The sequence below is a fragment of the Gadus chalcogrammus genome, chromosome 9 (assembly GCF_026213295.1).
Source record: "Gadus chalcogrammus isolate NIFS_2021 chromosome 9, NIFS_Gcha_1.0, whole genome shotgun sequence".
Taxonomy (NCBI): Eukaryota; Metazoa; Chordata; class Actinopteri; order Gadiformes; family Gadidae; genus Gadus; species Gadus chalcogrammus.
The window spans coordinates 21,618,421-21,635,755 of NC_079420.1; the positions used below are offsets into that span (position 1 = coordinate 21,618,421).

General features: G+C 45.9%; 2 protein-coding genes and 1 long non-coding RNA gene across 4 annotated transcripts in view; 1 reads left to right on the forward strand and 2 right to left on the reverse strand.

Moving 5' to 3' along the window:
- fbxl22 (F-box and leucine-rich repeat protein 22) overlaps positions 1–5,672 on the reverse strand; it is a 7,254-nt gene extending 1,582 nt beyond the window's left edge. Inside the window, exons 1-2 of the mRNA XM_056599435.1 lie at positions 4,713–5,672; positions 1–1,798 (exon numbers count right to left, since the gene is read on the reverse strand). The exon at positions 1–1,798 is cut by the window's left edge and continues 1,582 nt beyond it. Of these exons, the coding sequence (XP_056455410.1) occupies positions 1,450–1,798; positions 4,713–5,050 (687 nt within the window). The 5' untranslated portion in view covers positions 5,051–5,672 and the 3' untranslated portion in view covers positions 1–1,449. The remainder of the gene's footprint in view (positions 1,799–4,712) is intronic.
- On the forward strand, positions 3,836–5,672 carry LOC130389599 (uncharacterized). Its single transcript, XR_008896574.1, has 3 exons — positions 3,836–3,926; positions 4,002–4,678; positions 4,767–5,672. It is a non-coding gene; the product is annotated as an uncharacterized LOC130389599 (long non-coding RNA).
- A 667-nt stretch (positions 5,673–6,339) lies between these two features.
- On the reverse strand, positions 6,340–16,976 carry usp3 (ubiquitin specific peptidase 3). 2 transcript variants are annotated; one of them, XM_056599072.1, is made up of 15 exons: positions 16,572–16,964; positions 16,343–16,403; positions 15,652–15,783; positions 15,171–15,254; positions 15,000–15,066; positions 14,784–14,866; positions 14,106–14,219; positions 13,588–13,701; positions 12,225–12,374; positions 11,595–11,701; positions 11,431–11,511; positions 11,190–11,308; positions 10,850–10,963; positions 8,698–8,765; positions 6,340–7,739 (listed from the first exon to the last, which is right to left on the reverse strand). In XM_056599072.1, the coding sequence occupies exons 1-15, from the start codon at positions 16,660–16,662 to the stop codon at positions 7,355–7,357; spliced, it is 1,770 nt and encodes a 589-aa protein (XP_056455047.1). In that variant the 5' UTR covers positions 16,663–16,964; the 3' UTR covers positions 6,340–7,354. The 2 variants fall into 2 exon arrangements, with proteins under 2 accessions (XP_056455047.1, XP_056455045.1); XM_056599070.1 differs by having other exon boundaries at positions 6,341–7,739; positions 14,985–15,066; positions 16,572–16,976.
- Positions 16,977–17,335: the final 359 nt, after the last annotated feature.

Consider the following 17,335-nt stretch of genomic DNA (forward strand, 5'->3'; position numbering starts at 1 on the left):
TTACACCTGGTTATGATAACAGGGGTTTTCCCTTAGCCACTCCAACAACACACTCGTGTGTTGTTTGAATTTGAATAAAATATTTGGGAACCGTGAAGGCCTACAGCATTTGTGTTGTATGCATTAGAATTACAAACAGTGACTCATCAGTCACAGGTTTGGTAGCTTAGCCCAAATATTTGAGGGTAAAGTCATTGTGTACACACGTGTAACTGCTGGTCTTTAACGGTTTCTAAAGGGGCAGTATTGCGATTGTCAAGGAGGATCAAATGCTCCCATTCGTTCACAACGACCTCGGTTGAAAGGATATTACACAGACGTGGTACAGTGTGTGAGCGGTTCCGAATAGAACATTCTGGAACGCTTCTATAGGACTGTTTCACATGGAACACAGACACGCAGACAAAAAAGATAGACGCCTGCCGAACCTACTTTGTTACGTTCTGCAGTCTTATATAACCTGGGCAGCGTTCCATCTGCCCCCACCCCTCCCTGGTGCTGATAGGACTTCCATCAAATCTACTTCTCCATTATTTTAATGGCAGCCATTAAGTAGTATCATTTTATTCAGCTCCAAAAGAAACAGGCTCCGGGGTACTTGTTTGTACAAAAGCATCATGAGGCATACATCTAAAAATACAGCATACATATATAAATTAAACATCGCGGATATTCTTTGATTTTTTTCTTTTATGAGTAAAAAATTGGTGTCAAAGTCATGTGTACAAATACAAAGTTCGTACAATCCAATACGATAAAAAAACAAAAAATACATTACAAGAAGCATTTGTATTATAAAAAACAACCATCAACAATGAACCTGAAAGAGAACCTTGCACTCTGGTATCCGCAGTAAGTAAACTTAGGGAAAGCATGAAGTAGATTGATTGTAAACGTATTTCCATGTTTCATGTTTCTCCCAAGCCGTAATGCTGTCAGTCTAAAGAGAATGGCCTGAAGCCCCCATACATTGAGCTGCATCCTTTCCCTCTCTGCTCCCTCCCACCCTATATTTCTCCCCAACCAATCAAGGAAGAGATATCCTAATTGGTGAGAAATGAGCTTGGAGCGGTCTAAATCCTCAAAGGGCTCACACAGGCAGGCCCATCCCACAAACAGGAGATGGACCTTCAAGCTGCTCTTTAAAGCGGAGTTCTCCTTTGTGGACCTAATTGAGGTACCCCTGGTGGAGATCCCCCAAGTGGAGGTCCCTCCAGTGGAGGTCGCCCTAGTGGAGGTCCATAGTGGAGCTCCCCCTAGTGGAGGTCCCCCTTGTGGAGGTCCCCCTAGTTGAGGTACCCCTGGTGGAGGTCCCCCTAGTGGAGGTCCCCCTAGTGGAGGTCCCCCTAGTGCCGGTCCCCCTAGTCGCGGAGGTCCCTCTGGTGGAGGTCCTCCTAGTCGAGGTCCCCCTAGTAAAGGTCTCCCTAGCGTGTGTCCCCCTGGTGGCGTTCAGGAGAACTGCAGCAGCTTCTGCAGCGTGGTGCTGAACGTCAGGCCCTCCTCCGGCCTGCTGTCGGGGACCATGCTCCCGCTGCGGTCGGCGCTGAGCGACACGCCGGGCCGCCGCTCCCGGACTAGCCGCAGCCCAGCCCGCGTCACGTTGCGGCAGAAGTCCACCCGCAGCTCGGCCAGGCAGCCACCGTGCTCCGCCACGGCGTGGAGCACCTCGTCCGTGAGGCGGCAGCAGTTCTCCAGGCGCAGGCGCCGCAGGCCGCCGCAGCTCCGCAGCACGGCCGTCACGTCCCTGTCGGTGATGTGGGCGCAGCCGGACAGCGTCAGGGAGTGCAGGTGGGGGCACCTGCAGCAGAGCGGGGGGGGGGGGGGGGGTACGTCAGGGGAGGGGACCTTGAAGGGTGGGGCCCATGGGGCCCGCTGTCACAGTCACGGATGATACTGTTTGGTGCAAGCTGTGTGTGTGTGTGTGTGTGTGTGTGTGTGTGTGTGTGTGTGTGTGTGTGTGTGTGTGTGTGTGTTTGTGTGTTTGTTTTTGTGTGTGAACGTGTGTTTGTATGTGATTGTACGTGTGTGTGCGTGTGTGTGTGTGTGTGTGATGCGTGTGTGATGTGTCATGCACGATTTACTTTGTATAGAATCGGATGACGGGTGCATTCCAGCCTGTTGCCATACGCCCGTGCATTGAGTGTGACACTAGTTCAGACAGAGGCAGTAATCTGACACAGCAGGCTCTTATGTAATCCAGTTTATTCACGTGTTGCACACCATCTCCCTTATGGCCATACAGTTGGAACATCAAGGCTTTGAGAACAAAGAAGGATTCAGACCCTAGGAGAACAATGGCAGGGTGAGTCGGAGCACAGCACCGCCAGCAATGTTCACCACTGATCTCTCTCTCTCTCTCTCTCACTCTCTCTCACTCTCTCTCTCTCTGTTCACCACTGATCTCTCTCTCTCTCTCTCTCTCTCTCTCTCTCTCTCTCTCTCTCTCTCTCTCTCTCTCTCTCTCTCTCTCTCTCTCTCTCTCTCTCTCTCTCTCTCTCTCTCTCTCTCTCTCTCTCTCTCTCTCTCTCTCTCTCTCTCTCTCTCTCTCTCTCTCTCTCTCTCTGTTCACCACTGCGCCCCCAGGCGAGCCGTCTCCTCCGAGCCACTCCTAGCAGGGCCCACGCGCCCCTATGGAGAGAGATACAGCTGATGGCAGCAGTGGCTGGGGCGGTGGGTGGTGCGCGACGGGGGAGGGGAGGAGGGGGAAGCGGGGTCATTGCTGTTCACTGATTACGTAAAGACTTACATAATCTTAGCATTCGGCCACATGTGAGCCAAACACATTCCAGTGCTACGGGAGTGTTACGGGCAGTGTCCCAAGAACCTCTGTACATGGGAGCCGGCAGGCGGGACACGTGCAGCGCTGCATTGTTGCACGGAGCGCTGCCGCTGGGCTGGCGGGGAGGGCCGATCGGCGCATGTGATTGCACGGCGTTGACATTTAGAAGAAGGACATTTGTTTTTGCACTGATGGGATTAACATTGTGGCATTCTCATGATTAGTTCCCCTCTGGCGACTGGGAGCTGTTATGATTGGGATGAAAGGTTGGTACACTCTTGCAAACGGAGGGAATCAAAGGCTTAATCGCTGTGTTATGCAAACGCAGTGTCTCTCTGTCCTGGCCTGCCTGCCCCTTTGTATGTGCGGCATTAACATCCAGGCAGGCTTGACCCACCACACGGCACACCGACAAGCTAATGAGTTTGTTTCAATACACTGATCAGGATGGTCCAACAACACGGTCCATCCGTTTGTTCTAAGGTGTCCAATATTGCCCAAAAGTTATGTCTTTCAAAGCTTGACGCGCATCCCGTTGAATAAACCTGGGTCTATTGTTTGCTTTCTGATCCCCTCTGTGTATACAAGAGCGGGGATTTGAAAGTGAACAAATGTACAAATATACTGAATGTTGATCCAAAAGCTGACTTCAATATAGGCCTACCAGTATTGAAGTGACTATATATCCATGCATATATATACATATATAAAAAGTTATATACAGCCACCAGAACAATGACCTTATACCGAGCAAATTAAACTGATCCATCGTAACCGGAGGCGGTTTTCCCACAATGAATGAATGAATTAATGAATGAATGAATAAATAGCACAAACAAACATCTGAGCTTGGCATCAAATGGCCGGGTGAGGTCTTATCCGCTGGGAGGCGGGCCCAGACAGATGCACATGTTCATTACTGGCAGCAACAAAGACCTGATTGTAGTCCCCACCTGCCTGTATAAATTAGCAGTCTGCACTAGACTGGGAGGGTTTGCGGTCCAATCGCCGCCTTTATCTCTCCCCCCCCCCACCACCACCGCCACCACCAACCCCCCTGTCCTCACGTGCCGTGTGTCCTCAGTCTCTCTCCCATCAGACCACTACAGAGGGCCCCTATCGTACGCCATTCCCCGGTGGCGGCGAGGTATGTGATACAGACTTAACAGGGACATTGAGATTTTTCTTGTCTTACTCGCTCAGCACACGGACTCCTCTGCAGGACGGCGAGGAGGAAGGGGGCGGGGCTGGAGTTATACACAGATCTCTTTCAATGAGAAGCCAGCGAGCCAGCCAACTGTCCCAGACAGCTGCGGTGGTGGCCGGGCCAGGCGTAACTGGCTGCCCAGTACCCAGAATCCTTCCTTTCTTCTCTGCTGCACTGCATGCAAACAAGGTGGCCACATTCAAATGAATTGACAGATTTTACATTCGATTTGGAACCAAACATGAGTCTAACTCACTCTGTGGTTGTTGTGACTCGACAAAAACAGTTGTGCCTTATTGACCCCAGATGTCTTTTCTTATTTTTTTCTGATTAAGCTATGCTCACTTTCCCAGTTGTTGTCCTACAACGTGAGTGACCATTTTCTCATGCATGCCATTCTTGTTGCATTATTGAGTCACAGATTGCTCAACGTTTCCTGGGCTTTGTGTGTTCCTGGCTCCCTCTACATTCCTTAATGCTATCATTCTCCAGGGCAGGGCTGTGATGTGGCTGCATGTTTAAATAAAGCCCCTCTCTCTCTCCGCGTGAGGCTTCAGGTTTGTCATTGTGGCTGATGCCATGTGATTGTGTCTCGTGAACCACAAGCCGGCATGGGATTCCCCTGCTGCCGATAAGGTCACACACTCAATCCACCACACTGGCGCCGGTCAAGAGATCCATCAACTGCACAGGTGAGAGCGATCAGACACACAGAGAACCACTCACGTGAGGCAGACGCGGGCCAGGAAGTCGCTGACCAGATCCTGGTGTTTAGCGCAGATGTCTCTCTGGAAGGGCGTCTTCATCCAGTCCTCGATGTTACACACGCGCAGCACCCGGCTGGAGTGCCAGCAGACCGACAGCGAGCGCAGAGAGGAGCCCAGCAGGAAATTGTCCCACCTCAGCTGGCTGGGGGAGCAGAAGCTCAGCAGTGTCCACAGACGGGGGTCCAGGAAGACCTGGCGCAGCGGCTCGCAGGTCAGGGAGAGGCTCCGCCTGCTGTCGTTGTCCAGGAAGGAGAAGAGGTGCAGCAGACACTCGCGGTTCAGCTGGGTGAGATGCATGGCCGCGGTGGTGATCGGGAGCAGGGCTCGGAGAAGGAGAGGGCCTCCAGGCTTGTGGCGGGGTCCCCGTGTTACGGAGCTACAGTGTGCCTTCGGTCAGAATATTCTGTGGCCTGGATACACAATACCTCCCCAGCCACACACTGGAGCCTTGCACATATAAGGTGCTGGAGAGGGGGGCTATTTTAGGAAGGCAACTGCCGGTACGGTCACAAGAAGGGAGCCAGACGCTCCCTGTCCAGCTGTCATCGGCCTCTCACAGGGCAGCAAGGAGGCCAGCAGACTGACAGATGTTTAGGCTTGGTCTGGCCTACTTACATGTGTGCATATACAACTTAAGTGATGCTGGTCTTTGTACTTCTGTATATATTCCCAATAGATGTAGATGAGTATGTGACTCAAAGTGGGTTTCTGGTTTAACTGTTGTGTGGTTATTTGGTGGTTAGATAATGCTGTTGCTGGGTTTTTGTATGTTAAAACAATGTATTTCAGAAGGGTTATTAATTCAGTACAAAAGTGCAACAAAAAAATAGGTAAACCGAATTGAGTCCAGCACAACTAACCTTCTAACACTAAAGTACAGAATCCAAATTACCATTTGTCTACCAGGCCTCACCAGGAGGATTAATGAATTCCCTCGTTTCTACAATTATTCTGTATTGGGAAGTTAACGTGATCTTATAGGCGGCTGTTGCTCATAACAAAACAAAAAAAATAAGGAACCCCCCCCCCACACACACACACACACACACACAAGCGCGATAAGATTACGCCACTTGTTTCTTTAATGAGAACAGAGTAACATGTCGACCGCCAGCCACCTGCGAGCAGCCCACCGTGAGCAGCTGCTGCTGCTCAGCATACATGAGTGGCTTCTTCCTGCTGCCGCGCCGCCTGGCTGGCACACGTGTCCTGGGGGGGGGGGGGGGGGGCTCTTGTTTATATTGTAAGCTCGGCCTAAAGCGAGCAGAAATACTAAGTTCAACAGATAAAAGCTTATATTTTTTTCTCAGCAGGTGTGGCGAAGGTGCAGCTATAGGTTAACGATGTGCATCTCCCACGTTCATCAGCAGCCAGTGCAAGGAAGGGCTGTTTAATTCTCCGCCGCAATATGAACACATTGGGACCAGTTAATAACCATTTAGTTTATAACAAGACTCTGAAGTTCAACTCTTAAATTATTTGGGAGAATGCACAATATCACTTAACAGTGAATCATATTTCAAGCTCTTTCCACTTGGCCTTTTAAAAAATGACTGTTTTAAATTAGTAATGATATCATATGTCTGATATTGATGTATGCCAAGAGCCTATTGTAACCTATACTATAGTGGTAAACTAATAAAACTTAACGGTGTTAAGGTTATTACGGTTACTACATTGTAACCTACGGATAAAACCATCAGGCCGCTCCTGTTCTGCAGAACCGTAATATAAAATGAAGATAACTTATTCTTTGCTCATAATAACTACATGTATTTAAGCACATATGAATGGGTAGCTACTAGCCATTGCGCTTAGCTGTGACGATCTACAAAGAAGGAATAAGGATTTGAGGATGTAAAAAAGTAAGGGTAATCAATTGGTTGAACAAGCCATGATTTTAAAACATGATTTTGTCAATTTACATTTCTAGTACAACAACAGTCATTTTTCAAGGCCAGTTTACCAAGTTAGGCCATGGGGGTCAATAGACTAATACATAGGGTTAAAAATGTTTTTTTTATAAACAATTCTCATATGTTCTAGTTATGGAGTCACATTAACTTCATATTGCTCTAGTTAAGGCTATTCAGTCATGTATTGGTGGAATGCTAATGTAGCCATTCTCTAATTATTGAAAATCTATACCTTTTGACAAATAAAAAGTACAATCTAAAATTGATCGAGCAAAAAATAAATGAAAAGCATGACACAAGACAGTTATGTTCAGTCTTAATCTGGACCTAAACTGTGTGGAGGTAATTACTCAACGTGTGACTCACCGCTATGACAAAAATCTAATTAAAACATAACGCTCAAAAACAATCAAGCAGCACATTGTAAAAAAAATAAAATAATGATCCAATATTTGCCATGAAGACACATTACATAAATCCATACAGCATAGGTAAAAAAGAGAATGAATGAAGTCCACAGCTGGATGTTGAAAAACTCTGTCGGGCCCTTTATTGAGCAGCAGCGAATGCTAAAGTGAGGCTATCACTGTCTGCAGTCACCGTGTCTGAGGTGGCCTCGCATGACTGGTCCCCGTCCAACGCCTCCTCTTCCCAGCCAGCACTGGCCAGCTGGCCGCCAGCAGCATCAACCCAGCGCAGCCCGATCCCTTTCCTCCGCTCCGGTGGTGTCCGGGTCAGAACCCGCTCCAGCGGTGACCCCCTGAGGGGAGGTGACCGGGTCAGACCCCGCCCCGGGGGTGACCGCGGAGCCCGCTACGTCCTCCTCCTTCATCTCGTCCCTGACGGAGACCATCTCATCTGCTGACGCCGACGCAGTGTCGATGGCGACGGTTTGGGCGGCGGCGCCTGCGTCTGTGGCACCGGCCTTGGCGGGACGCTCCACGTAGAAGAGGATGTAGGCCTTGGCCTTCCTCACCGTGTCCTCGCTGCTCACCGTCACCGTGCTGTCGTTGAAGTGGTACCAGCGGCCCTCGTGGCAGCCGTACGCCGTGTAGTGCCCCGAGCCAACCCTGCAAACAGCAGCACACGGTTACTTCCCTTAAGGCTTTGAGAGAGGCCACGCCGCAATGCAACACCACCACCTAGTGGTCGATGATTTAACTCTGTTTAAAGGTCCCATGGCATGAGAATCTCACTTTGAGGTTTTTTAACATAAATATGAGTTCCCCTAGCCTGCCTTCAGTCCCCCAGTGGCTAAAACTTGCGTTCGGTGTAAAACGAGCACTAGGTGTTCTGCTCGCCTTTGAAAAAACGGAGGCTCAAGCGCGCTGATTTGGAATGTGGTTCCATATGTCATCATAAAGGATATAAGCTCCTCCCCTTCTCTGCCTTGCCTGCCCAGAGAATTTGGCCCGCTAATGAGACACCACCGTGCGAGCACCACATGTGCGTGTGTGTGATTACACACACTGTAACGCATGTGTTTGCTGTTGGTATTATGGCGCATAACACGTCGGTTCTTTGAAGTCTCTTGTATTTCGAAACGAGACTGTAGTTGGGGTTATCTCAGCCATGGTTGAGAAGGAATTGGGGGAAAGGAACTTTGGCTTTGACTCCCTGAAATACATGAACTGCGACATGCTGCCTGCTGCCGGCTGCTGCGAGGCACCACCGCCGCGAAGCACCACCGCCCGGCAGCGGGCAGCCGGCAGCAGGCAGCGCGCGGTTCAGTCTACTTCAGATTCATGTGGTGTACACATGAATCTGTGATTCTGCACCACGGCTGAATTTCAGGAACGTCTTTAAATACTGTGTTTGGGACCTACCAATATCTATATTAAAGCATCCATAAAGCAGCATGCCATGGGACCTTTAATCATTACCTTCAATGTTGTCCGTGAGATTAGATATATATTTCATCATGAAATGACGTGACATGAAATCGCTGACTCTTCACTAAGGCTCATTTAAATTCGTACGAGGGATATGAGGTGAGGTTTATGAGGTTAATTTACAACCACAGCTTACCCAGATCCGTGGTGGACCACAACAGCAACAAGGTCATAGAGGCAACTCCCAGGCAAAGATTTATCTGGCTGCAATACAAATCAACAGGTATGAATCACTACAACTAGGTGGAAGACTGCATTATTCATCATCAGTGTGTGTGTGTGCGTGTGTCTTGTCTTGTCCGTCTGTCAGGGAAGAGCAACACTTTGATCCATACTTAATTTGTGTGTTTTATCAAAGAAAAAACGTTCCTACATGCTAAAAGGCCAAAGGCATGTGGAAATGGGAGCATTGGCTGAACCTTAGTGAGGGTGACTGGTGACTCACTAGAATACGTTTCCTGATCCACAACTGAAGCAGACCCTGGCCTCCTTACATACACGACCCACATTCAACTAGACGGCTGCGGACACAGAGGCCCTCTTGGCAGCCCAAGGCCTCTCTGAGGCCACTTATCATTCTGATTTTTTTTGGGCTAAATTATAAAAAAACGGAAAAGCGCAGGAAAGCTTTCAAACCCAATTTATTTCAGACTAAAGTCATTAATTATTGATGTACCATTAATCCCTGTTCACTTAAATGCAATACTATTATGTTTCATTATCATAATGATAAATTGCACACATTTCTATCCAAAGCCGAAGTCAACCGCTGCCCAGACAGAGCTCCACACGTCCACACACACCACTGTCCGGTGCCCCTTGGTCGTTATGTCTTAGGCCCAATCCCATTTCTACCCCATACCCCTTCCCGTTCCCCCTCCCCCTTGTTTTGAAGGGGTAACGGGTAGAAATGGGATTGGGCCTAACTGTATAAAAAAGGGGGCACCACTACCCAGCTCTGAGTCAGTGCAATTCTCTGTGAGAATATCCATCTCAAGAAACTGCACCTGGCTCTGTAAGAACCTAATGCGTTTCTTTAGTCTGCCTGTCAATCACATGTGTGTGAAATGAACACTTCTCAATGGAAGAGAAATTAAGGAGCAGAGGGAGGGGACTTATATTTTTGTAGATTCATTTATAAATCTTCGGCTCTTTTCTGCTCACACTCTCAAATTGTACCTACAGAACCTATATGGAGCCGAGCTCATGTTCAAAGGGCAAGACCCTAGACTTATGCTCAGAGTTTAACTGGACCCAACATAGCCTCCCTCCTTATCCCCCACGCCCCTCCTCATCCCTTACTCTCATAAAAACACCACTAGTACGCATTTATTGTATGTTTGCATGACCTGGCCCTCATGCAAGCACTTATTGTATGTTGTACGTCCTGGCAATTAAAAATAGTACTTGGCATCGTTAAGCATCTTATCCTAGCTCTCTTTGTTGTACACGGGAATGGGTTAACCTAGCAATTGTAAGTGTAAGTGGCACATCCTTACCGTACCGACAGCAATATATTGCTTCTCTTTCTTCTGACAAATGTACTTATTGTAAGTAGGGTTGCCGCGGTGTGGACATTTTCACACCGAGTAATACGCTCGTGTCAACACCGGTATTACCGGTATAAACGGTATTAACATTGAAACTAGGTCAACCGCCATCTTCTCCGTCAACTCTCCTCTCACACTCGGTGACAGCGGCTGGCAGCGCGCCAATTCTCAACGTCTTATAACGTTCTATATATAATAGTATAATATAATTTTACATATCATAATATCACGCCCACTAGCTCTGTGCGCGTCCGGGTGGCCGTAGCGCGGGTAGCTCATGTAGGGATTGGGCTTCCCGGCGTTTGTTTACCGGCGTTGCTATGGTTACCGGTCTTGAAGCGCGCCAATTCTCGCGGCAATTCTCTTCCGCACAGAGCAGAACTGTGGCCTATTCTACACATTTTAATTTTCTTAATTATAATTATATTATTCATTTTTACTGAATTTGTTTTTTATTACTGAAAAAAAAAAAACTCGGTGTTGCGGTGTGCAACACGGAGTAATCGGTGTTGGCCTCAACACCGGTAACACCGGTAATACCGCTGCAACACTAATTGTAAGTCACTTTGGATAGATGTGTCTGCTAAATTCCCTAAATGTAAATGTAAACGTAATATTCAGTCGAGATATGTATAAGATATTGGGTGCACGATACGCAAGTCTGAATGAATGTTGACATTCAAAGCCTCCCACTTGATCAAGGCATCGTTTTCTGAATCATTTGAGGGTCCCTCGTACCTCCAGCAGGAAGGCCCTCATGTCCAGGCTGTGGAGGGGGAACTCCACGTAGGTGTCCACCTTGTTCCTCAGAAAGGCCGTCCAGTGGAATCTTTTTAGATGGAGACACAAAACCTGAAACAAAACCACACAAAGATAAGATAAGGCCTTACCTCAAGTAAGGTAAGGCCTCCACAGTGAAGCCGTACAAGGGACATTCATTGAAGACAACGCACTTTTGAACGGTTATAATGCTCCTAGAAATGGTAGGTCATTGGTGCCCTATATAGCATCATAACAATTCAATCGCATATAGGTTAATTGTTGCCAAACAAACATGCTTGTAAAATGATAATCAGACCTTTGGCAGCTTCTGGATCCAGAATTTCTTTGTGGATTTCTGTCTCTTTATACACTTATGACACATGTAGAGCTCTGCGTCGTCTAGCTCCTCAAGGTCTGTGAAGCTACGCAGGCAATCTGAAGATGGAGCCACATACGCATTAGCCTACACAATCCCAGCGTATCAAGCCTGAGGGGTCTCCTCAGTTAGCTGTCACAATCAAACTACCCACGCTGAGGTGCTGTGGAATGATGCTCACCACTTAAAGTGCAAGTAGGCCCTGGTTCCTGGTCCTTGCTCTTCTTCTGTCTGAACTGACTTGGGATGTCCAACGACAGATCTAGAAATAAAACAACCCAAGTCTGCTCTTAGGAGATCACTTATAAGAGAGGAGTGTTTAGAAAGTATGAAAAAAGCTCTTACCAAGGAACGGGTCAAACTTCCGGGATTCTGTCCCACAAATGAGACAGTTGACTTCATTCTGAAGTATGCCTCCAAAGATGGAAGTCACGACAGTGGTTATTCCATTTCTGCAAGAGGCGACACAAAATAGACTTTTACACATCCGTCCAAACCATTCAAACAAGGAGGCCCAAACGATACAGGGGTGAGAGCCGTTCAGTGAATGAACAATCCCACCCAAGGCAACAGCGCATGTGAGATGCAGCCGTCTATTAGAATAATCAGACAACGTTTTAAACCTTTCTATCCATGTATCCATCTTTTCACTATCCATCTACACCAGGCAGATAGTCTTTCAAATCATCATTTGATATCATTTAATTTAATAAAAATATTCCAATTCACAAGATAATTTCAGTTATTTCTTCTTTGATTTAGTGAATATCGCGGCTCTCCGCAGATGACCTGATCTAAACATCACACAGCTCATTCTACATCTAATTAGTGATTGGATGCACTTTCCAATAAAAGGATGTGACGGGACTGAAGACTATCATCAAAAAGTCTGCAGGAGCTAGACCGGGCTGAATGGAGTCGCTCGTATTGACGGGTTTTGAAAACAAAAAACCAACAAAGGTTAGTATATCGTACATGCAACATTTGCCTGCGGTGGGGGGCAGCCGGACATGGTCTGGACTGGAGGCTGATGAGGGGACGCCGTTATGATTTCCCTGAAGTTCCCGGTGGAGGTGGTCCAAGAGGTACCGCATGAACTCGTGAGCGTCCTGCTGCTGGTAGCCCCTGGAAGTAACACAGCATGTACTGAGTGGAGCGTTTTAAGGTCATTCTGATCCAAAGGGCACGGTTTGTTGCTCAGAATTCAACCAACACCATTTCTTGAGAACCTATATTAAATGAAGATCATTTTGAGTTGAAGGAAAACTTTGGGTTTTTTCAACCGGCACCCTATTTTCATATCCAAGGGACTAATGAGGACAGAAATTGTTGAGATTGGTCCAGCGACGAGCATGAATGATGCAGCATCCTGTTAATGTGTCATCTAAGGTGCTTGTTTTTGCCACCTAAAGGGTCAGATTATGTTCCATCATTATGGATAGGATGCCATGTCTGTTTGTTCTTGTGTCTAACCAAGTCTCTCTCTAAGAGAAGTCTTGTGAGGGTTGAATTGTTGCAGAAAGAGAAGAGTTGAAAAGTGAGAAGGGCTGGAGAGAGCAGAGTTTGATGTGTTGGCCTACAGAGAGCATAGCTTAGGGTTAACTGAAAGATTCAGGTGGAGAAGATTTGAGAGGGTAATGAATATAGGCAAATATCATGCAACAGCGTGATTTCAGAGCTTCTCCTTGAGCAATACTTGATTAGACAAAAAAACTTCATCAAGTAAAAAGTAAAGAAACAAGTTTGATTCTCTGTAGGGATCCGTTCCATAATGTTAGAATATAATCTGAGCCTGTGAGTGACGAAAACAAGCACCTTAAGAGGAGGTTCATTGACTGGGCGCTATTGCCCCAAAGGAGTATATTGGAGTCTGATTACGGCAGCCGCTGTCTCACAATACCGGACCAATCTCAAAAGAACGTGTTCGCATCAGTCGCTTACATCCTAAATGATCAGAGATTTGGGATTTCAGGTTGAAATATCTTGAGGTTTTCCTTTAACTGCCCATTAGTTTGCTGGTTAGGGTTCCAAACATGTTAAGCTAACCTTGCTACTCTGGGGTGTGAGCATAACAAAAGGTGAGTTTCAGTCTTTCAGTCCTCGAACAGTACATAAAGGATTAATGGATGGATCCCGGGTAAAAATGAATACATATATAATAAGTAGAATCGTAATAATAATTAATACAACATTGTTTTATATACATATGGGGAAACTAACAGGCAACTGAATACGAGAGCAGCAGTTTGACAGTGGTGGATGGACTTTAGCCTCTAGATGGCAGCAGAGACAGTCCCTTTCCAACTACACATTGCGTGCCCCTCCAGTATGCAAGTACCTGAAACTTGGCATGATCTTCCATATGGCGTAGAACAGGGAGTCTGGACTGAAGGCTGTCTGATTGCCCTGCCACAGAGAGCACAGCGTCTTCCTCAGCTCCTCCACCAGGGACCTGTTGAACCACACAGAGACGTCATGGTGTCTCTCTTCTCACTGCCAAAAGCACACATAAAGAAATGCAGTACATATCACAGATTCTAGTACTATCCAAGATGAAAGAAATGCCACTACAGATAAAACCAGGTATCGGTTAAAGCTGGGCAATATGTGGATATGAGCAGATGCCGGATTAGGCGTGAGTGTATCATGGCATCAGCCCTTTTAAGAAGGAATAACTGACTTAAACTAAAATAAACAATGAATTCCCATAAAATGTGTTTTTGTTGTCCTTAATAGATGATGCTAAACAACCAAATTGTGCCAAGTGTTTGAGCTAAGGTGCAAATTGACCAGAGTTGTGAGCAGGCTCAGGACCATGGTAAGCAGGCTGGATGCAGGGTGCCCGGGGGAGCTTACACACTGGTGTCTCCCTGGCTGCGGGTGTGGTACATCCTGCGACCGGCCGTCTTGCCGCTGCGCAGTGCCACCGCCGGCAGTTCTTTGAAGTAACGGCTGAACTGCTGGATGTTGCTTTTGGGGAAATAAATGTTATGAACAAACATTATCTTAACTACATGATACAGAATATTTAACAATTATTCGCCGTAGAACAGGAGGTGAATAATTGTTTTAGTATTACTACAAGTGAACACTCACTTTTTGCCGCGGTTTATTAGCGGGACGAGACGACATTTTGTGAGGAAAACAAGAGATAGCGAACCAATCAAATTGCGCCTTCTTAGGAGGTTCACGTGTAGCATATACTTAATCATATTATACATTGGTACCAGAACTATACCTCCTTCGATCCACACAAAATAAAATAAAAAGCATTAGACAATGCTTATAGTTTATCATGCAGATAATTACAAATGAGGCACGTTAAGTAGATATATCTTATGTTTCAGCACCGGCTGCATTTTATTTATTTGAACTTAAGACACAATAATAATAATTATCATTGAAAGACTCTCCAGCATGGAATAAAAATGTTTGTTCAAAATTGACATGTCCTGCCTCCATGCCACACCTACTAAATAAGCAGGTTTGTTATTAAATATGCTATATCAAAATCAGGACCAGCTTACTGATTACCTGAGAGACTGCAGAATAGCGTTCATGAAACATGTGTTGCCAAGGTTACGCAGGCCTGTGGCACACAGAGCCAAGGAGAGACCCTGTCAGGATATAATAACAGTTAGTAGTTAGTTAGTTAGTTAGTCATCTCTCCATTTGAAAGCATAAGATGCACAGATTCTGTTGAAATTAATAAAACATGTCACTTGTGACGCATACATCATCTTTGAACACCTTGCTGGGGAAGGCTAGGTTTTCCAAGTTCTTTCTTTTCCTTTGTCTGTCACCCATCAGTGATGACCTACGAGAAGAACAATGTTTATAAATAAATCACCCTAAGTGGATAGTATTACCAGTATGGTAAACAATATGGATACGCAAGTTTCTCTTCTTCTCCATACTTACTTTTCCAAACTTTGAAGATGCTCTCTGACTTTTTGCACTTGACCGAGTTTGGTGTCATTAACGACAAAATCATCACACCTGTAACTGCAAAACAAATGTCAGCCAAGCAAACAACTAAATAACAATCACCTAAATAATACTAGTATATAGAGCATAACAAACATTAGTATGCTTAAAATTAGTATGCTGTGTACAGAACTTCAACAAGGAAAAATAACTACCATTAGCTAAATCTAAAAACTAGTTTTCCTCCTCCTGTACACCAGTCCACGCTGGTTATCTTGTGGTTGGGTTTGAAATGCCTGGGGATTTTTTACACCTGTGAGATGCCTAAAAGCTCAAGAGTAGAAACTGGAAAAGTAGACGACTTGTAACCATGACAATACACCTGCCATCCTTTTGTATTACACTATTCTCCGAGTGCCCCGTACAGTGACCCATTTCACACTTGTTACCAGCCGTTCACAGGGTAGAGCCTCACCAGTATAAGCTGTAGTTGCTGCAGTCCATACAGACTGAGTGATGGACCTTCTCCTGCTTCTCACAGGTCCTCTGGCTATTGCACGGGACTTGGTTCTCCTCAAAGTGTTTCTTTGCATGTCCACTGACATATCTATATGGGGAAAACAAGACATCTACTCATCACATTTGTGTTTGCATTGTTTAAATAGCTATATGTAACTTTTAAAAATGCATACAATGAGTAATGAAAAGAAAAAATATTAAACACACAATTTTGATACTTTAGACAGTTTAGACAAAAAAATAACCAATAGCATTTACCACTAAAACAATGATTAATCTTATATTACTAAAAGGTAAATGCCGTCCGAAATCTGCAAAGCTATGCATCAAAACAAATGACCTAGTTATACGTTATTTATTGGGGATCTCGCGATAGACAAATCGCTTTGTCAGTATATGTCGGCTGTGCATCTAGTTTCAATACGATACAATTGGAGAAAACGTCAGTTTGGGCGTATCCTATGATTAAAAGGATGGAGAAACAGGTCCTTCTCTTCCTCCAATGTGTTTGGTACGTATCTGAAGTCAGCCTAATCTAGGTTCAGGGATCAGCCTGATCTAGGTTCAGGGGTCAGCCTGATCTAGGTTCAGGGGTCAACCTGATCTTGGTTCAGGGGTCAACCTGATGTCGGTCCAGGTGTACTTGCCTTCCACAATGCACCAGCAGACAGGTCAGGCAGACCCAGGGGCTTTTGTTCGATCTGCAGACTGAAAACAACGCGACACGTCAAATACATCCAACATCAACTAATTCCGAAGTGACACACAAACACATCGCTCCATGCTTTTATCATCCTCCCCAAAAACGCCCAACGTTACCAACCTAAGAACTATGCTTTAATAGAGCGTTTGATTAAATGTTAATGTTTATCCTACCGTTGCAGCACCAGGACGACGGGATACCGTTGGGGAACCTGGACGGGTCGACCGTCAGGCACACGTTGGAGTGTATGTGAGGGCACTCCATCAGTGTAGGTAGACAGTACCTCTGTCTATTATAACCTGTTAGCCGAGGCTTATAAGGGGCTATTGGTTCTCCAGCTAACAAACCTACTCAGGGTAACTAACTCGTTGGCGCTACCATATGTGAGCATACTAAATGGTTAATTACATAGTCAACATGTCGAGTAATAACGTGATTGTATGGCATTCCGACATAGATTTGCACTGTTTTTTTCTTTTTAATGAAATTAAGATAGCATTCGGTAACTAGCTAGCGCATCGGGCGTAGCAAACCGTATCGTAGGGAAATTACGTCACATTGACGGAAATGACGTTGTCATTGAGAGATTGAAACTACACAATAAGAGTCCTTCCAGTGCTACCCATTGTGTTTTAGGCTATGGTTTTAGGCTAGGAGAGCTGAGTGTTTGGGTTAGTCTGTGTAATGGCTGAGGCGATTTCACTGCTAAATATGTATCTTGTTTTTCTCTTGAACGGAAAAGATGGACTGGTGTTCATTTGAACTTGTATAACTTTTGTTTGTGTGACATATATAAGGAAATGTACTAATGTTTTGGAGGATAAGCTCAAAATATGTCCGTAGGTATCATAATCAGCAAGGTTCTGTCTGTATTTTTCCTTGGATCGGCTCAATAAAATGTGTGAAAACAATTATTAACTAGAAAATGCATGTGTGA

Excerpts from the sequence above, each read along its gene's own strand:
- usp3 (XM_056599070.1), bottom strand. The coding sequence starts at position 16,662 with ATGGAGTGCCCTCACATACACTCCAACGTGTGCCTGACGGTCGACCCG. Across the intron at positions 14,867-14,984 it reads GCAAGGTGTTCAAAGATGAT|GGTCTCTCCTTGGCTCTGTG; the intron begins GTATGCGTCACA and ends ATATCCTGACAG. Across the intron at positions 11,702-12,224 it reads ACCGCAGGCAAATGTTGCAT|AAATGGAATAACCACTGTCG; the intron begins GTACGATATACT and ends CGCCTCTTGCAG.